General features: G+C 38.3%; 1 protein-coding gene across 4 annotated transcripts in view; it reads right to left on the bottom strand.

Annotated features, from left to right (window-relative positions):
• Positions 1–434: 434 nt before the first annotated feature.
• The window catches only part of GMEB2 (glucocorticoid modulatory element binding protein 2), a 56,042-nt gene continuing 34,599 nt past the window's right edge, over positions 435–21,877 (bottom strand). For 3 of the 4 annotated variants that reach the window (XM_036749181.1, XM_036749180.1, XM_036749182.1), the window contains 3 exons: positions 17,560–17,697; positions 16,767–16,889; positions 435–6,248 (listed from right to left, as the gene is read on the bottom strand). In XM_036749181.1, the coding sequence (XP_036605076.1) occupies positions 5,602–6,248; positions 16,767–16,889; positions 17,560–17,697 (908 nt within the window). In that variant the 3' untranslated portion in view covers positions 435–5,601. The remainder of the gene's footprint in view (positions 6,249–16,766; positions 16,890–17,559; positions 17,698–21,877) is intronic. The other variant, XR_005009862.1, reaches the window with a different exon arrangement.

Below are 21,877 nucleotides of genomic sequence, written 5' to 3'. Positions count from 1 at the left end.
AAGTTCAAGTGCATTTAACTATTCTCAGCAATACCATGATCAAAGACAATTCCAAAGGACTTATGATGAAAAATTCTATCCACTTCCAGAGAAAAACTCATGAAGTCTGAGGGAGGATCAAAGCATACTTTTAAAACTTATTTTTCTTGGGTTTTTTTGGGGGGGTAGGGGTGGGGGAATTTCCTTCACAATATAACTAATATGGAAATATGTTCTGCATGACTACACATATATAATCTGTACCAAATTGTTTGCCTTCCCAGTGAGGTGGGAGGGGAAAGAGGGTGGGAGAGCATTTGGAACTCAATTTTTTTTAAACGTTAAAAATAGTTTTTACATGTAAATGGAAAAAATACAATATTAATTTTTTTAAAAGGCAGCATGTTTTCAACTCAACCTGATTCAGAAATCCTCAATAACCAGGAGACATCAGATATGAAAAAATTTTTTATTTTAAATCAAAATATCAAGCAGATACTGGCAAAAACAATATACAAAACAGAACTCAAAATGTCAACCCTTCCTCCCAAATCATCTCTGACCAGGCACTGATAGAAAACAAATATTCCCTTAGGAAAAGCAACTTTCAATTCCAGCTCTTCTGGAAAATGGAAGCCAAATAAAACCAGTCTGTCTGAATTTACAATTTTCATTTTATGGCAACCCTGCCTCTTGTACATCCTTACTTCTACCTTTGGGGTTAAAAGTCCTGACCATGTAGGGAGAGCAGTACCCTTTGATGGGCAGATGAGGGGAACAATGCTAACTGGGACCTGTGTCCTAAAAAGATGGTGTGTAGAATATACGTGTTACACTGTGAATTTACATAAATTAAATATAAAGAGGAGGACTTGGCGGGAGGAAGTGGGGGAGGGAGCCTGTTGCGTGCTGCCGCATATGAAAATGTTAACTACAGAAGCCGACAACTAGCTTGTAGATGAGTTTAAGTGGCGTATGATTTCTGTAAGTATACATCAGTATCTTCCAGAAGTCACACCTTTCCTAGTTCAGGCCCCTTCATCACCCAATTCCATATCCTGGCCTTGCCCCCATATTTCTAAGTGAAGCAAAAGATTCAATTATTAAAATATTATTTAAGGGTTGAAAATAACAAGAACTTTTCATTCAGTTGAAGTCAGCTTTTATTAGGTGCAATGAACACTAAAAGTTAACTAAGGAGTCACTACTGACAGGGCTCAAAGATCATTGTAAAGAACAAGTGGATCTACACCTTCACATATTTAAAAAATAAAATCCTTTCCCCTTTAAGAGAAAATCATTTTCTAATTATGTTGGAAACTTAAACTGGTAGCATTATCCTCTAAGACTATAGCCCAAAGGTCTGAGGCAGTCCTTCTCTGCTTGATTTTATCTAACCAGCGGCAAGTCCTTAAAAAAAAATACAGGTCTTCAAAAGATGCACTTTTAGAAAAGCACTTTTTAGTGCTTGTGGTTTATCAACTCTATTATAATGTTCTGGTGGTGGAGTGAGGGAACAGGGTTAGCAAAACCATGAGCTAGAAGTCAAGAACATGCTAACAATATGAATTTTGTTTGTGGCACTTAATTGTTGCTTTTGATTTGTGCTAGGTTGTGAAACTGAATTTTCCCCTCACCATGGGAAATAGGGGGAAAAAAAGGTTTTCTGCTCTTGCTTTAAGAAAAAGAAGTGAAACTGACCCACTTACTCTATTTTAGCCCTTTAGCTTCTTTCATTGAAGAGATCATAGGATCATAGATTTAGAGCTAGAAAGGACTATGGATGTCATAGCATGAAAAGAGAAGAGTGCAATTAGGTATTTAAAATTGAAAACCATATGAAAGGCTTTTCCCAAGGGCAACAACCATTTTTTTTATTAGTGACATGATTCTTATCCCAACAGCACCCCATTAAGAAAGGAAAATATGAGGGTGACCATTGATAAGTCTGATATTCACTGAGTGTACAGAGCCTTCAAGATTGAAGACACTGACAAAATCAGCATAGCATCCTAGGAGTATCAGAAAAAACCTGTTGCTAGGTTGACCTGCTGAATCATTGCTAACATAGTAAAGCTACAGGGCTTAATGAAAGTGGTAAGTATACTTTAACCTACAGCACTGGGGGAACATTTAGCCTTCGGACTTAGGTTTGTTACATCATGTATAAGATAATTTGAGTCAGTACCACCACTCGCTTTTTAGTTCCCTATACTTATTATGTCAAGAATAATCAGACTCCTACAGGTAATATGACTCATAACTGAAGTATGAAAAAATTATTTTAAAAATGAGTATCTATAAATAAGTCAATACTGGTATGTAACCAGATGCTTCATAACAAAAAAGTGAACAAAATTTAACAGAGAGGACACCAGGGCTTCAGTAATCTGACATGGTGAGAGAGTAGCAATATTGGATGAAAGTCACAAGTGAGAAGTGGAAATGTCAGGAAAAACAATAGATTTGTATATGAATCAATTCAAAGATGGAATATAGTGTGGTTCATTTAAAATAAGGTCCACTCAAAGCCAGACTACATTAAATTAAGTCAGTTTTCTAAGGGTTTTAAATAGAGTAAAGAGATACTGAGTGACCTACTGGTTGCCCTGATGTACTTAGGAAAAAGGATCCCCACAATAGCCACCAGCCAGACAATGAAATGAATGGGCTGCAGGGCTGCAAGACTGTTACAGGAAACAAATGTAACTGGCTTGACCTATAAGCAAAGGCATAATTAGTCTATGAGGGCAGGAACTGGGCTATGGCCAAAATTTCCTTCAAAATACATGCACACACAAGTACACGTGCATGCACAAACATAAAGAAAAATATATTTTAGGCCAGTGATGAGATTGTATAGTTTTGGCTGCCCTAGTAAAGTAAACTTACAACACAGGACACACTCTATACCCAGAAAGAAGTATAAGAAAATTCACTTCAATAAATATTTTCACTTCCTTCTATTTCTTAAGAAATTATACCTGACAGCTTTCAACTTCCTTTATCACCAAGCTCCCTGGAATAAGCTATGAGGCTGCTGGAAAGAAGAACACACACTGGAGCAGATCAGTATTTCCCAGTCAGTCAGGGGGCAATTCGAAGAAGGAATTTAAGAGTCAGCAAAGGCCAGAAAATTATGAAAAATAAAAATTTAAATCCAAGAATTTCCAAATTGGCAACTTTAATTAAAATTGTGACTCAGGCACTTTCATCTTCCAGATTACTGTAAGATATTTTCCTACAGGAAAATGGCCTTAGTCTTTAAGAAAGAATTTTTCCCTTATTTAAAAAAAAAGGGAAACTTCAAAGTTGATTGCTGCAAAATCACTTTTTCTTCTTTTTCTTTGACCCAGAATGCAACTTAGATTCTTTATTCTAAGACCACTTTCCCTAGAGTTATGAGCAATGCTTTTGAGCACAAAATACCTCAGCAAGTTGCTCATGACTTCACAATCAGGCAGCATTCAATGGTTTGATTCTTTACTATGCTCTGGCTATGAGCTTCCTAAAACCAGATCCAGAGCACAAAAGACCATCACTGCACATGATCTTTCTGCAGCCATCTATTTGTGCTGTTTTAAACTTTTAGGACTAGCCACTTGGACTTCATGATTTAAATGTGATTGGCAAATCCAAAGAGGTGCTCTGAGGCCAAGGAAAACCATTGCTTAGGCACATCCAATTCTGCTATTTAAGCAGGATTTGTATACACCAGGTTTCTAGTTGAAGGCTCAGGTGGCAGAGATAGACTAAATCTGACAAAGTGGCTATAGTGGTGGCTGCTTGGGATAAATCTATGCAAACAAAGCTGCACGTGTGAGGTATGAGAGCAACATTTAGTAACCACCAAATTTAAATTTGAGAATTTTATAACCCAGTAACAACATTTAACATACCGTATGTACCTTATTCATAGATTTACAAAGAGCTGAGTGTCCTATTATTATCTAAATCTTACAGTTATACTTCTAGCAACCTGTTATTGTTTTAATATCTATTTGGTGCATCCCAACACCTGGGCAAAACCTAATCACAGGAATGCAGGTTCCTAGATAATAGGTGTATACTTAAGTTCCCAGGGTTCCTTCTTTACTACATGTGAATGCAACACAATTTTTAAAACAACCTACAAGCTGCTGTAATGGCCACTAAGAACCCAGGCTTACTTCTTCTCACAACAGAGTCCCCAAGTCCTAGCATAGAGAAAAGCAAAGTAGTCCAAGAATTTTCATTATTGGTTCAGATAAGCTCATGAGATTATCTGATAAAGATTCTAACAGAATGCTAGGCCATTTAAAAAATATAAAACATACAAACTTCAGAGTCATCTTAGGAAAACTATACATGTAGCATTCTTTTGTTAAAAATGCTACAAGTTTAACTTTCTCTGAATGTTGAAATGATTCTTTTTGAAATATTCAAACTACTTGTTTAATCTGGCCTAGTCAGGATCACATATAGGACAAATAGACTGACTCATTAGCTCAATCTTCCTAGTTTGGGGTAAAATATTCACATTTATTGGCCCCTTTTATGCCCTCTCCCCTCTTAGTATCCACCTCGAGACAGAGAAAGGAAGTTTGTGTCTCAGTGTGGCCTGCTTTGAACTCATTCACCTACACCTTGAAGATTCCTCTAAAGTTTTCTCCCAGACCTGTGTGTGTACACATATACATTATATAAACATATAATGTATATATAATTATAAAAGGAAGGGGGAGGAAGGAAACTATCCAAATTAAAACCTACAGAAAAACTGTGGGAAGACACCAAATCCATAGGATCCATGGATTTTCCACACTTGGGTATGGTCCCCAAGACCTTTATTATTGTCCCTTTTTTCCCTTGAACACTTCTCAGACCTCAGGCAAGGAACTTGGCTAGAATTGGAAAAAAAAACAAAACAAAACATAACAGGCACATGTGACTACTGATTTGCACCAAGTTGTGCAGATACTTGCCACCCCAAGCTCCTAAGTCTCATACAGACCTCATCTGGTGCAAAAATGCGTTAACTGAACTTTACCACATACCTTATGCTGTAAACCAAACTAACCTTCACAGGAAATGACAAGAAAGCGACAGAAAACCCTGGAATTGAAACCCCAAGAATTGACATATGTTACTGTTAGAGAATCAACATTTTCCTGAGGTTCTTTAGGTCCGCATCCACAAATATCTCTTCAATCTTTTTCATCCTCTACTTTTCATCCACCCTCTTATTTTATCTAGACTTGCTTCTTGCTAGTCACTCTTCTGCTATTTCTAAATGTGAAACCATGCTATTAAGCAATGGATGGAAAAATACATATCCCAGGAAAAAAGGGGGAGAAAAGTTTAGTACTTGAAAACTTTTTATAAGTTGGTATAATTCATCTAACCTTTTTTTTCGTTTTTGTTTTTGGTGTTTTCTCTCTCTCTCTCTCTCTTTGGTTCAGCAGCCTCACCATTACCCACTTTAGCCAAGTTATCTCCAGTTTTGATTCCTTCTACCTTTTTTACCCTCATTTTCTTACTCTGCAGCACAGACTGGGAAAAGGCAGCTCTCAAAGACACAATCCATTTTTAAGTGTTCTGTTACAGGTCCATCTCCTCCTTTTTTAAAAGTTATAATTTTTTTTACTTCTGATCATGATCTTCTGACACCGTGGTTACCTCAATGGTGGTATGCTCCTCTGATGTTGCCCCACTCTCCACAGCACTAGATGGCACGGTCACAATTGTACTACCACTAGGAGACACCTGTGTTACGTTCTGTATGGTGGTGCCCAAGCCAGGCAAAGTGAGCAGCTGGAAAGGGCTCACTACTTTAACCACAGTGCTGCCATCCTGCATTGCTGCTGTGCTGAGTACAGTGAGGTTGGAAGCATCAGGATGGATCTCTACAGTGCTGGGGAAATTAGAACCCGAAGAGGCCAGTACAGTATATCCTCCAAGTAGTGGTGAGGCTGGAGAACTAGCAGGAGAAACTTGGGTTGAACTTTTCCCCAATATGGTAGATGGAAGAGTAGATACCACTTTGCTCAGTGGCAGGTTGGCAAGCTGAGACACTGGTACTCCTTGAGTGAGGGCTATCTGTGCAGACTGGGTCAGTACTTGAGAGGTTATGGCAGCTGGCCCAGATGTAGCCCTTGTAAGTCGGGGACGTTTCATGGGCGGTGGAAGAGAGACAGGGGTCAAAGTCATTAGTACATTATTCAGATGTTGGGATTTATGCTTCAGTTCCTTGGCTCTTTTCCGGTGTTCATCACATTGCTGCTCTAAAGCTGAGGGGGGGAAACAACAAAAAAAATGAGGCAAGCCAATGATTGTGAAAAAGTGCACCATCTTCAACTGACATGGAATTCAAACACAACGAAAATGTATCAGATGACATACAATTATGCTGAGTACTGTGCTATGGTCCTAGTTTAGTTAAGATACTACAGAGGCAAACAAAGTGCCATAATATGAGCACTGTGGTTTGAGAGGGAAGGTTGTCCCTGACAGGAGAACACAAGTTTCATGAAGAGGTGATTATTTGAGTCACATGTTAAAGTATGGGTAAAAATTCAGCACACACAGAGTGGGAGAGAGGATGTGAGCAAAAGTTAGACCAGAAAACATCATGGAGAACTACTCAGAAGAGAGAGTGGTTCAGTTTGACTGAAGCGGATCATGTTTGGAATGCAAAGAGGAGAGTAAAATTAATTAAGGCTAGAAAGCAAATGTGACATGAGCTTGTAGAGGGCTTAGATTTACAGGCAAAGAAATTTCAACTTTATTTGATGGTTAATAGGGAATCGCTGGAGATTCTCTTTTTTTAATGAAATCTTTTTGTTTTTGTATTAGCTCCTTTGAAAAATATACCTTCTCCCTCTCTCGACCCCTTTCCTGTAAAGCAAAATTATCTCCTGTAATGAGGATTTATTTTTTTTATAAAGAAAAAAAAATCAGGTAAGCAAAACCAGCTAACACATCACCCCACACCAGGGGCATTTTCTTTCTATCCACCATGTGGCTATACACTCCAGACCAAAGACCATGCCTGGAAAAGTTAAGCCTTTCAGATCTTGAACTCCTACCCAAAGGCTCATGCTGCTCTGCTGGTGCCTTCTGATGACCTATTATATCTAAGACAGCTCCAGCCTTGCTTCATTCTATACCCCAGCCATTTTCTTGCTATCTAATCTGTCACTAAGCATGTACTCTGACCACCTTTCCAGCTCTAGACTCATAATCAAATCAGTAGTACCACTGGGAATGGATCTACTACCCTATGGCTCACCCACCATCTCTGTGACTTACCAAAACACTCCTTCCAGACACTACTACCCTATATGTATTATCTCCCACTATTAGAAAGCAAGTACCCTGTCTCCCTTTTGAATTTGTTTCCAGCAGCACTTAGCACAGTACTTTGCACATAGTAAGTCCTTAAAAAATGCTTTTTTTATTCACAACCGAGGAGAAAAAGGTGCATTTTCTCAATTCTTCTCCAAAGCCAAACTTGGTCATTATAATTACACAGCATTCAGTTTTGTTTTCTTATTTGCACTGTTGTGCTCATTGTGGATATTATTTTCCTTGTTCTGCTTACTTCTCTAGCAGCAAATGAGTACAACAATGCAAGCTGATATAAATGATACAAATAATAATTTCACACCTGTGTACCTCCTACCTCTACAAAAAGAAATGTGTTCTCATATCTCTTCTTTGGGACCTTGCTAGTTCTTTGTAATTTTTCAACATTCACTTTTGTTTTGTGGCTGCTGTTCTTTATATTGACATTGTGGTCATTGTGCATACTGTTTCCTTGGTTCTGCTTACTTCACTCTTCACCCAGTTCATTTAAGTTCATACTTCTCTATAGTTATTACATTCATAATTTCTTACAACATAGTAATATTCCATTGCATTCATGTACCATATTTTATTTAGCCATTGCCCACTAGATGGGAATCTAGTTGTTTCTAGATCTTTACTACCACAAAAGGGCTACTACAAATATTTTGTTTTATGTAGGACCTTTCAACCTCCTTGGGCTATATACGTAACAACAGGATCTCTGGGTCAAAGGGCTTGGACATTCAAGTCACTTTTTACTACCTATCAATTAATCAATCAACAGGCATTTATGAGCACTTACTTGCAAAGGCAAGAAGACAGGTGATGGCTGGGTCAGGATGGGCTGAAGTAGAGAGGGACCTAAAGCAAGGAGACCAATTAAGTAGGCTATTGTAATAGTCAAAGTAAGAGATGAAAAGGGCCTGACCAAGGGTGGTGGTTGTGGGAACTGAGAGCAGCAAAGAATGCAATAGATGTGAAGAAAGGACATGAACTGGCGACTGACAGGATATGTGGAGCGAGTGAGAACAAGCAGACAGGGACAAGACTGAGGTTGTGAACCTGGGTGACTATAAGGATGGTAGTACCCTGGACAGTTCTAGAGAAGTTCAGAGTTTGAGATGCCTATGAGTATTCCAGTTCAAAATGTTAAACAAGCAGTTTATGTGGCAGGATTATAGCTCAGGAAAAAGACTAGGACTGGAGATCCATATTGATCTTCCCAAGCCTGAGTATTGGAAGCTACTTTCGCTTCTTCACACTTCCCTTGTCAACTTATTATCCCACTCTCCACAGAGACTCCTTCAAACTTCCTCAAATCTCTCATGGCTTCACCTCTCCCTCTCCTCACAGCTGAGAATCTGCTTCATATTTTACAGGAAAAATCGAGGCTACTCACTGTGAGCACCCTCTTCTACCCTCTTCCTTATCTCTTATCACTCAGATGCTTTCTGCCACTATCTCCTCCTTCACCCTTGTCTTAGAAAAAGGCCTTTCTTCTTAATAAAGCAAACCCCTCTACCTCGACAAGCAATTCCATTCCATTCTGTCTCCTCCAACAGACTGACCTCCCTGTCATCCTCTATCTACACACATGCCTAAGACTCCCTCATCCTCAAAACCCCTCATTTGATCCTTTCATTTTCCTGTATCTCTTGTCCTTTAAGACAGAATTCTAAAACAGGTACCTCTACTTTCTCTCCTCTCACTTTCTTCTTAAGCTTCTGACCTTTTCATTCCACCAAAACCACTCTCTCCAAAGTTACCAATGATCTTAATTGACAAATTCAATGGTCTTTTCTCATTCTTCTTGACCTCTCTGCAGGCTTTTGACATTGTTGAATATCCTCTTCTCCTTTATTCTCTGACACCACTCTCTACAGATTCTCTTTCTACCTGACTACTCCTCAGTCTCCTTTGCTACATCTGCCTCCAGATCACAACCTCTTAACCATAGGTGTCACAAAACCTCCTGTCCTGCGTCCTCTTCTCTTCTCCCTCTATACTACCTCACTTGATGATCTCATCGGCTCCCATGGATTTAATTATCATCTCTATGATGATTCTCATATATATATCTATCTGTGTATAACTTCTTTACTGACCTCCAGATGGCTTTCTTTTACAGATGGCTTTCAAACATCTTGAACTGGATGTCCAGTAGACATCTTAAACTCAAAATGTCCAAATAGAACTCATTATCTTTCCTCCTAAACCCTCCCAACAACTGCTTCATTATTGTCAAAGGCAACACCATCCTGCCAGTCCCCTAGGCTCATAATCTGGGATGTCATGCTTGACTTCTATCTCACCACCACCACCCCCATATCCAATCTGTTGTCGTGTGAGTTTCACCTCTGCAACATCTCTCAATTATACCCCCTTATCCCCTCTGACACTACTGCTACAGTGGTGCAGGCCCTTACCACCTCACACCTGGACTACTACAATTGCTTGTTGATGGGTCTGCCTGCCTCAAGTCTCTCCCCACTCCAATTCATCCACAAAAGTAATTTTCCTAAAGTATAGATCTGATCACGTCACTAACCCCACTCCATTCCCACTCAATAAACTCCAGTGCTATCATCTCCAGGATCGAATACAAAAATGTGTCTGGTATTCAGAGCCTTTCATAATGTAACCTTTCCACTACCTTTTCCAGCCTTCTTACACCTTACTCCCTGGCAAGTACTCTTTAATTCAGCAACACTGGCCTCCCTATTATTTCACAAATCTCTTGGCTCCAGGCATTTTCTCTGGATATCCCCCATGACTGAAAAGCTTCAAAATGGCTGTACCAAATCAAAGCTAAACCAACAGTGTATTAGAGTGCCTGGTCTTCTACAACTCCTTCAACACTATTACCATCTTCTGTCATCTTTAAATTGTTCAGGGTGAAGTGAAACCTCAGAGTTGTTTTGATTTGAATTTCTCTTATAATTAGACATATGGAACGATGTCCCATATCAATAACAGCATGTTTTAATATTTCTTTATATCTCATGGAGTCATTAGCTCTATAGGGTCAATTCTAGTTTTCAGGTGGTTTTTTTATCCCCTTGGGTAAGGTTTTGTACATCTTGTTCCAAGCTGTTAACTCTCTTTCTGTAGTCTTCTTACATAACTCTCATTTCCATTCCAATTTTTTCCTTTATCACTCTCATTCAGTCTTTAATCATTTTTTAAACTATTGCTTTATCTCTTCCAGGAATTCTAGTTGGACTTTTACCCAAGCTGCACTTTTTTGAGGCGTTACTTATAATTGTTTTGGAGTCATTCTCTTCTGAGTTTGTCTCGAGTTTCCTGTCACCATGACAACTCTATTTATGATAGGACTGCTTGTTATCACAACCTACTTCCTGACTTTGGACTTTATGTTGGGGCCAGGCTGTGCACACTTCTGGGGGGAATGTTTCAGCTGAGCTTCTGTCCTCTTTGGACCTTCTGCAGCTTTCTTGCCATATTGGGTATTATATTATTCTAGTATTTTAGGGACCTGAAACCTTCAGTGCTCTGAAAGTGGTGTAATCCAGGGCAAAGTCTGGTCTGAGCTCTGCAGGTTTCTAACTCTGATTTTGATCTCAGCAATATGCCTGTGGGTTTGTCCAAGGTTGAAATTTCCAGCAGACTGCTGTTAGACTCAGCCACTATCAAGCTAGCTGAGAAGTTCTGCAGGACAGAACTCTAGGCTCCCCTTTTGTCTGGGATCCCTGCACTGGTTATTCCACTGAAGACTTCAGCGTAAGTTGGCAGAACTGCTCTCCTCCAGGGGTCATAGCTACGTAGCTATTATTTACTTCTGAACTCGTTTCTCTTTCAGCGCACAGTCCAAGACCCACAACCTCATCTTGGAAGGCCACCCCTAGGCACAGATGCCTTCTTCTTAGTCCTCTCTGGATCTATGACTAGGATCAGGATAGTGAGCAACAAGGTTCCCAGATGGCACCCATTTGCATACCCTGCGACAGTTGAGGGGAGGATTTGGGGGTGGCACCTCTTCCTGTCCTGGTACACAACCTTAAGTCTTCTTTCAGTACCCAGTACCTGAGTCTTCATAAGGCATACTCCTGGCCAGACCCTTCCCTAATGTCCATACACCTCTCCCTGTGCTAACCTGGGCTGCACACTGCAACAATGACTCACTGGTTTTTTCCTTGGATTTCTTGAACAGGTCTTGGTCTGTGTATTTTCTTGATCTCTGTGGGAGTGCTGAGGTGGGGGTGGGGAGAATGGGGGAGAGAAGCTGGGCTATACTTCTTCCGGCTACACTGCCATCTTGGCTCTGCTCCCCAGTACATATTCTTAGTGCAAGAACTTTTCAATTTCATGTAACTGAAATTCTATCCCTTGCTTTCTTAAGAACTCTCCCCCAAGTTATATCTGTAAAAAAAAAATACCTCATCTCATTCCCTGTCATCAAAGATTTTTAGAGCAATGGAGATTAATTTTGGACTAAAGAATGTGCAAAGGATGGACTCAAGAGCAGAAAAAAAATGTAGTTAGGAAGATCTCTTAAGAGACTATTACAAAAGTCCAAGTGAGAAGTAGTAAGGTCATATACTAAGGTGTTGTTAGTAGAAACAGAGAAAAGGGGATGGATACAAAATATATTATCAGAAGTGGAATCAAGAGTATTTGGAAACTACCTAAGTAAGCAAAACAGAATAATAAAAAATAAAACCAATATTTCAAACATAGGAAGTGCATGATGTAGCAGAAAAATCACTATTTATAATCAAAAGGCTCAGATACCTGGATCTGCATTCCAGCCTGACATTTACTGTGTGACATAAGGCTAAGTGACTTTACCATTATAGATCTCATTTTTCTCATCCACGAGATGAATCTGAAGGAATAAATTATCTCAAATGATCTCTTCCAGCTCTAACATTCTGACTTCGTGGGTAAAGGGTGGCACCCCTCCCTTGAAATAATGAAGCTATAGGGGGCAGCCAGGTGGCGCAGTGAGTAGAGCACTGGCCCTGGAGTCAGGAGGACCTGAGTTCAAATCCGACCTCAGACACTTGACCCACTTACTAGCTGTGTGACCTTGGGCAATTCACTTAACCCCAACTGCCCTGCCTTCTTCCTTCCAAAAAAAAAAAAGAATGAAATTAGGAGAAGCAGGTTTATGGCAAAAGATAATTTTAATTTAAAGTGATGGTATGACATCCAGCTGGAGCTGTCTTGTAGATAGTTGGAGATGCAAGTCGAGAGCTTACCAAAAAAAATGACAGAGAAAAACATTTTGGAGTCATCTACATAAAAGCAGAAGCTAAAGCCATGAGAACAAATGAAACTGCCTTGTGATAACACTATAAAGAGAAAATGGAAGATGAAAGAGGGCAAAAGTTTGGCAAACATCCATTTTTAAAGCATCTGGAAGAAGATGTAGAACTGGTAAAAGAGACAAGGATAAGATATCTAGGTAGGAGCACTATGAGTGCAGTGTCTCAGAACTTCTCTAAGTTTATAGCTTCTTTTCTTATCCTAGCTGCACTGATTTGTTGGTGCAAAAGTTTTCAATTTCTTATAACTAATATTACCTATTTCATCCTTTGTGATAGACAGCCATTATCCCTTATATGCTTAGGAACTCTCCCTCCAGCCATATCTGTGAAATATCTGAAAAAGTTTTAGTAGGAGTGGTCAAAAGTGTAGAATGCTTTGCAGAGGTCATAGCATATAGATACTTCACTGGACCTGTAAAGCTAAATGATGTGGGTATTTCCTCAATGATGCAAACTACAACCCACCCTTTGTTACTCTTGTCCATGTTCTCCCATAAATTTGCCATGGGGCTCAACCCAGTGGGCTGGTGGGCCTTCGTCACATTCTTTTCATATTGCATGGATACCAATGAAGAAAGTATGAAGGCTGTCAGTTATCCCTTGCTCTTGTTATGTGACTAGCCCATCTTTTTTTTCCGTTGTGCATTTCTCCAATAGCATCCTTTACACTGATTCCTTATTTGTAGCGCTTTAAAGTCTGCTCAAATTCACCATGTGCTTCTTCCTTGCTTGAGGTGGTCCTCAACTTCAGTTCTCTGGAAACTATGGTATTCCATGAATCACAGTTATACATCACCAATGGAAGAAAACTAGTGTTCTAAAGATGGATCTTTGTTTAATTTTAAAAATCATGTGGATTCCCAAAGGCAAATCTTCTTTTCCTGTTCAATCGGACAAGTTGTCTATGTAAGTGAACACAGTCTAAACAATAAACACTGTTCATCCTTTTGGTTTTCTATTTTGATAAGTAGGCCTTAAAGTTGAGTGATTATGGATTTGGAGACTACTCCATGATATTCTGAGGCTTGATGTGATCAGCATAATGTCACGCACAAGCAAGAATACCTGGAAGTCCTCATGGCTTGATGTGGATCTCTCTTAAACTTAGACTCTATACTGATCATCTTCCATGATGGTAGCAAATGCCTTTGTCAAACATACCTCTCCATGCCTATGCTTCACTTGATACGAATAATCAGAGATTTGTTGAACAAAGTTCTCCCTATTGTTATATCTTTCAAGGTACTGTCTATGATTTTCACATATACATGGGAAAAACCTTCTGGAAGAGAGCCTTTAGAGTGACATTTTTCCTCTACCAAATCAAATGCTTTTTTATAATCATCAAACAATAAGCACAATGGAATCCTGTAATCTCTAGAATTCAGATAAAATTATGTGACTATAAAGATGTAATCTAATGCAGAATATCACTTATGAAAGCCTGGCTAATGACTTCATTAGGAACTCCCTCAGTGTGTGTGTGTATATTACTCTCATGAAAAACGTTGTAGAAATGGGAAAACAGGCATGTGGGTCAGTAATTACTGATATTCTTTCTGTTGCCCTTTTAAAATAATAAGGTTCATAATTTCCCCCCACATCTTTGGTCGTATACCTTGAGACTTCTACATGCCATGTATGCATACATATGTATGTGTTTGCATGTTGTGTATAATATATATGTATGCATGCATGTATTCTTACATGTACTCTTGAATATATACCTATAGATACATGAATGTATACCTATACACACTCCACAATTATTATTTTGCTCTTTTATCATCCTTGTCGATCTAATAAGTATTTATCACATGGAGGCACTTCTACTAAGGGCTAGGACTGGGTGGGGAAGATGGGTCAGTTGGTGGACAGAAAATGATACGGGAAAAGAAAAAAGTTATACTTCATTCATTGAAATTAATTTAACTAAATGTGGCTATTAAACAAGTTTAAGTAGCTGTAATAATGTTCACTATTAGGATTTCAAGTAAAAGCTTAATTAAACAATTAAACATTTGAAAATCTGTACCAAATCACTAATAATAAAAGAAATATAAACTAAAACAATTCTAAGGTTCTATCTCACAGGCAAAGATGTCAAAAGAGGAAACAGCCATTGTTGGAGGGGTTTTGAGAGGACAGGGTCATTAATTAACTACTGGCAGAGTTATGAATTAGCTCAAACATTCTAGAAAACAATTTGAAATTATACTTCTAAGGTCACTAAATTATACTTTTACTCACTTTTACTTTTACTCACATGCCTATGAATAGTCATGTACCCCAAGGAGATCAAAGACAAAAGAAAAGGATCCATATGAGCAAGAATATTTATAGCAACACTTTTTGTGGTAGTAAAGAACTAGAAACAAAATAGGTGCCCATGAATTGAGAAGGGGCAGTACAAATCCTGGCATGCAAATCTAATGAGACTTTATTGTTCCATATAAAGTGATGAATATGATGGTCTCAGAGAAATATGGAGGGATTTATGTGAATTGATACAGAACCAGGAATGATAACAGTAATGTGATAGGACACAACTCTGAAAGACTCTGACTTTAAAAGACTAGTAATAAAACAACTTCTCATACCTCTTAGAAGAGAAGCAATGGACTAGAGGTGCAGAAATCAGACAAGTATTCTCAAATGCGATCAATGCATTGGTTTTCTAACAAGGGAAAACTTTTACTCAGGGATTCAGAGGAAGGTAGGTAAGTACTGATAGATTCAGGGGAAAAAGACCATTAATAAATTTTATTTTTAAAAGATGCACATCCAGGACTGTAATGTTAAAATTCACATGCTCATTACACTACCCTTGCACCCTGACTTCTGACTTCACCAAAACACTAAAAATACATTCTCTAAGATTACCAAGAATTTCTTAATTGCTAAACTAACAGCATTTTCTTGACTTCAACTTCATCCTTCTTGATCTGTTTAGGGTTTGACACTACTGACCATCCCATTTGGATAACTCTCTTACCTGGGCTGTCCTGTTTCTCCGATCACCTGTCTGCTCTCTCTCAGTTTCTTGCTGAAACTTCATGCATTGCCCCTGTATGTTCTCTAGAGGTCTACCCTATCCCCTCTTCTCTTTTCTCCATGCACTCTCATATAAGCTCCCATGAATTTAAATATTCTGTAAGAATCACTTCCAAATCTATATGTCCATCTCTTATTTTGCATATTACCAATTATATTTCCACCTGAATGTCCCATAGAAATCTCGAAAATGTAACCACCCCATCTTGACCAAAGACAGCATAGTAGAGTAAAAAGTCAGAGGATCTGGGTGATTTTGAACTAGTCACATAGACTCCCTGGGCCTCAGTTTCCTCATCTGTTAAAAAAAAATGAGTGGGTTGGAGTATATGGCATCTCAAGTCCCTTCATACTCTAGAATTATAATCCTAAATTCCTTATGTTTATTGGGGGCACTACTATCCTCCAAACAGTCAAGTACAAAACCTCAAAGGGATCTTTAATTCTTCTCTTTCTCACCCCTCATACTGCCAAGTTTTCTTGTTTTTGCCTTTACAACATCTCTCTCATCCACCATCTCCCTCCATTCACCCAATCACCAACCTATCTACCTGGCCCTTATCACCTTTCACATAAATTGCAATAGCTTCCTAGTTGATCTTTCTGACTCCAATCTCTCTCCTCTCCAACCAGTCCATCCCCTCAGTTGCTAATGTTCTCCTCCCTCCCTCAAATTATTTTGTACTTATTCTATGCATACTTTCTATTTACTTATCCATTTACACGTTGTTTCCCCCCAACAGAATGTAAACAATGCTTGAGCTTGAGGACAAGAACTATTGTGTTTTTGTCTCTGTTTCACCAGTATATAGGACAGTGCCTAGCCCATGGAAATGTTTAATAACTGTTTGCTGAATTGAATTGAAACAAACGTTTCATACTTATTGTTTAGTTGTTAAAATACAGTATGCATCAACATAGGTATGACAGCACATAATCCAAAAATAATAATGTGCAGTTCTGAATTTATACAATGTTCATTTGCTGCTAGTAATGGAGATAATCATTATTTGACAGATTTCTTAACATGTATTCTGGGAAGACCATTGTCTTCTAAAGCATGATACTTGGCCATGATTATGGCTGGATTTTTCTGTACCCAGTGGTACATACCTGCCAAATCTCGAGTATATTGTTCTCGGGAGCGGTCCATCTGGCATTTGTGACTAGCCAGGACTTTCTTCACTAAATCCAACATTCCAAAGTTCTGTACAATGTTGTTGAGTAAGACAGCATCTTTAAAAGAAAATGTGAGACAGGAATAATAATCTCTGAAAGACTGAAAACTTCCCAAAGGAAGAGCTATACCTTTTCCCAGAAGGGAAAAGTTTTTCTAGGACTTTTGAATTGTTTTCAGGAACACATACTAGAAACCAAACCCCAAAACAACTTTTTAAATGAGCAAACCATCTTGGCATGTTCCTTAGGAAAACAACAATCCAAGATACCAGAGTAAGAGCTAAGTAATGGAAAGAGGTTATAAAAGGTAAACAAAATTTCTTCAAATCTTGAAGATTCCTTGATATAGGTTCTTACTACCAAAGGTGAAATCTTTCATCTAGGTCTTACTTTGTAGTCTATATTTCCTTTAGGACTTGGATGCTATTCATATAATACAGAAGACTTGACTTATAATAAATTAAATAAGGTACAATTTTCTTAACTGGCAGCAAGAATTTCTAAAACAGTTGAAAAAATATCTGGCTGACAGATTAAAAATCAGACTTTTATAGGACAGTTAGGCCCATACTATAGGATGGATATTAGCTACGATGCTCCCAAACTTGCCTCTATTGAGGCAGGAAGATAGAACTAAAAGAGGGAAGGAGATGTACTAATCATCAAATAATACAAGGAGAAAATCTTGTGACTACTGTAATTATAATGATAGCTATCAAATTATCACCTCGAAGCTGTAAGGGAGGATCCTGGACCCGCTGCTGCAATCCCTTCATCATCTCTACAAACTCCTGGTGAAACTCTTGAATCACTTCTTCTAAGAGACCAGCATCCTTCAGCCCTCGCCAAAAGGCAAAAGTCTCATCTGGAGAAATAAAAAGAAAATAACCTCTGGTGTCAAGAACGAGGTTTCACTGCAATTAACAATGTCTCTTTCTTCTCAGAATTCTATTCAGCAAAGGTTAATTACATACTTTCTATACACAAGGTGCTATGGTAGAGTCTAGGGCTACAAAAACAAAAATGTTATAGTCTCTTGCCTTGAGGAGTTAACATTCTATTGGGGAGAAACAACATGCAAACAATTAAGCATAACATAATGTAATTTGAGGAAGGAGAGACTACTTGCAACTAGGTTGGGAAGGAAAGGTGTCACACGGTGGGTGGCACTTGATCTAAGCCTTAAAAAAAAGTAGAATGGAATTTAATATGGTCCTAGCATATAAGAAATAGGTCTTTCATTTCAGGATTTCAGAGTCCCAGAGTAGGAAGAAAAATCCAATCTCCTCTAGTCCAATCCATGGCTGAACAAGAATCCCCTCTATAACATTACCAATGAATGGTCATATAGCAATAGAAAGCCTACTACCTCCTAAGGTACCTCATTCCTCTTTTAGACAACTGTAATTGTTAGAAAATTTTTCCTCACATTAAGCTATAAACTGCTTCTGTAACTTCTACTCATTGCTCCTAGCTCTTCCTCTGGGAACAGGAAAAATAGTGGCCTTTCCACGTATTTAAACATAGCTATCACATTCTCTTCTCCAGGATAAACAAACCCAGTACTTTGAAACAATAAACATATAACACGGTCTTCTACCATCCTGGTTACCCTCCTCTGGACCACCTCTAACTTGTCAATGTATTTGCTAAAATAAAGTATCCATAACTAAACCCAGTACTGTAGCTTGATCTGACCAGGGCAGAGTCACCTCCCATGTTCTAAATACTAAATGTCTATAATGCTGCCTAAGAAGAAATTAGCTTTTTTGGTTGCCATGTCATACTACTGACTTGTCCTCATTTCATAGATCACCAAAATACTCAACTCATTCTCAAGAGTTATTGCCTAGCCAGGTCTTCCCTTTCTGCATGTCTGCTGATGATTTCTTGGACCCAACTACAGAGCTTTCTTATTTCTATTTCCTCTTTGTAGAAGATATCATAGGAAGAAGGATGTACCCCCCCCCAAAAAATGGGGGAAAAAAATCATAGACTATAGCAATACCTAAAAGGTGACTAAGACCATCAGTAAGTACTGACCCACAATGACTATTTAATCATTTTTGTAGAATCTTAGAAGAATCTACATATGCATCCGTGTCATACTTGATATTAAATGAGAAGAGAACAGGGAGATTTTCATAAAGGACTGTCTATAATAGACCATATTCTTTAACTGTTCCAAGTGATTCAAAGGTACATAGAATACAAGATTCTATTTTTTATTGTATGTTGATTACAAAAAAAAAAAAAAAAAGCATTTGACTCAGTAGAGCAAAATAGAACCTTAAGGACTCTCCTTTAAGGAATAAGGAGTTTCTCATGCATATGCTCAGATTACACAAGACTCCTTGATAAATGCAACCACAGAAATAACTTTGTTCAATGACCTTTTGACTATTAATACCTAGTGAGAAATACACCAAGGAAATGTGTGCTTGTCAAAGATGTGCACACTATCATTAATCTCTTGAACAGAGAAGGTCCCAATGGTAGAGGGAATACCCATAGATGATGAGGATCTCCAGGTATTTTTGTCTGATAGGCAAAACTTGGCACTTGATGTAGTCATCCCATTACAGAGCTTCCTCAATGCCAAGAGATTAGCGAATCAATCTAAACAGGAAAAACTAAATGGATAGAAATGCCTATTGTGGGGACCACAACATGGCTTTGGATAGCTGGTTCACTAAATTAGTACGACAACATAGACATTTGGGGAAGGCACAGTGAGTTGGGTAGCAAAATGAACAAGAGAAACAGAGTAGGCTAGGTTAGTGCTGATAAACTAACACAATGCTTTTAAATGATGCCAAGATGCTATAATATCCAAAGAGTCAAGAGTGGGTGATTCAAAGAACAGAGAAGTATATGGTAAGCACAAGCAGGCAATAGCATGTTTCAAGTCAATCCAACTCAACATGTATTAGGTGCCTACTATGTACCAGGCACTGTGATGGGCACCAGTGACATAAAGACAAAAATGAAACAATCCCTGCCCTCAAAGCTTACATTCTACTGTGAGGATACAATATGTTTTCAAGTAAATACAAAGTACGTATAAAGTACTACAAAATAATTTAAAGTTGAAGAGACTGGTAATAACTAAAAGGAACAGGAAAAAGCTTCGCATAGGTAGTGGCACCTGAGGAGTGCATAAGTTTAAGAATGCCCATACCTAATCTAAACAAAATACTTCTAACTTATGAAAGGAATGGGAGGAGAGAAAAAAAATTTCCTACAATTTCTTGCCTATGTATAATAACTAGTACTGAAACAAAAATCGCTTTTTTTTTTGAAATTCAGTATGAATAAAGAAAAAGTTACCAAAGAGACTCCTTTAAAGGAAGATGAAAACAATACCAAGAAGACCTTCATTACTGGGATATAAAAAAGTAAAGGATCCTAAGGAGCATCTATGATTTCCAATGATGACATCCCATCTACAACTGGAGTAAAATATCATTAGAAAAGAAGTTGAGTCAACTGTGTGTTAAAAGATGGATAGCCAGAGTGTTCTACCAATATTCACAAAATGTAAAGTTCTAGAATGCCCTCTGGACCTTGTCTGGACCCTCTGTTGGAAGGAAATCTTACTATGGAAGATCATAGTAAGAACTACCCAGTGAGATAAAAGCTGGATGAATTGAGATTTGTACCAATGGAGAGTATATACATGATGAAGTATAAATTTCATTTATTTGGTTCATAATTCTAGACCAAGAGTTCTTAACCTGGGGCCCACGGATAGATTTCAGGGGACCTATGAACTTAAAAGGGAAAAATTACATCTTTACTTCAATACAATTGATTTCTTTTATAATCTTATGTATTTTATTTCATTCATTTAAGAACATTGTTTTAAAGAATACCTAGTTTTCACCAGACTTCCAAAGGGGTCTACGACACAAAAATGGTTAAGAACTCTTGTTCTAGTCTGTCAATTTTTTTGAATCCTGATTCTGTCATCCAATTTAGTTTTCTAATTTTGTGTCATCTACAAATTTAATAACTGTGTCACCTATGTTTTTATCTAGGTCACTGACAGAAATATTGAGCAATGCAAGGGATCAATCCCTCAAAAACCAGTCAAGACCTCTTCATGCTCTGCTACCACAAATTAAATAATTGTAGAATTTTGCCCAGAATTAAAGTTAAGCTCATAGACTTACAAATACTGACACTCTTATTTTGAAAATCAAGACATTCCTCTATGTCTCTCTCCAGTCCTGCAGCCACTCATTCTCCATGATTTTCCAAAAAGCACTCAGACAACAGTTCAGAAGTCTCACCAGCCAGTTCTTCAGTACTCTGGAATGTGATTTGTCTAAATCAAGTGACTTGAAGACACTGAAGACAGACAGATGCTCTGTTTATGTTGCCTTACCTATTTCTCAAATGCCTGTCAACCATTTTTGCTGTATCCTTTCCAACAGAAAACTGCTCTCTTTTGATACTGAGCACAGAAGCGAAATCAGAAATAACTAGTTGTATCTTTTCTGTCACGCTACTGTAACCTCCTCTGTCCAGAATCTTAGTGGTTCCATCCCTCCTGCAAACTTTTGGTTGCCCTCAGCAGTCACTGCCAGCCAGCTCATTCTAAGCTTTAGCACTCTTGGCACTTTTCTTACAGGACTGTGTCATTCTTTTATGTTCATCCTAATACCTGCCTTTGCTTCCATCTTTTATATTTAAAAAAAAAACATGTTGATCAAGAAATTTCCTATACCTCCACGTGACACTTTAAAGAGTTTCACTATTCCTTCCTGAACAAAACAGTTTGTGCTTTTGGAATTTTATTTACTTAGTTTCTCATCCATGCTATGCCAGCTTCCTTGGTAGAATTTTAGGCAATAAGGTCCTATCTATCCTGTCCCTGAATTCTTTGAAATCAATTCCTCCCAAATATAGGATACATAGTGGATTACACCAAGCTTTCCCCCTCCTTTTCGACAAAGCTTAAAGATGCAGCGGTCACTTCTTCCCAAGGTTTCCGTGGTTTCTATCTCAACTAACAGTTCCTCTTTGCTGATCAGAATCAA

Source organism: Trichosurus vulpecula, chromosome 3 (assembly GCF_011100635.1).
Source record: "Trichosurus vulpecula isolate mTriVul1 chromosome 3, mTriVul1.pri, whole genome shotgun sequence".
In the NCBI taxonomy this organism is placed as follows: Eukaryota; Metazoa; Chordata; class Mammalia; order Diprotodontia; family Phalangeridae; genus Trichosurus; species Trichosurus vulpecula.
The sequence above is the reverse complement of the archived record's forward strand: the minus strand, read 5'-3'. Positions and strand labels throughout refer to the sequence as shown.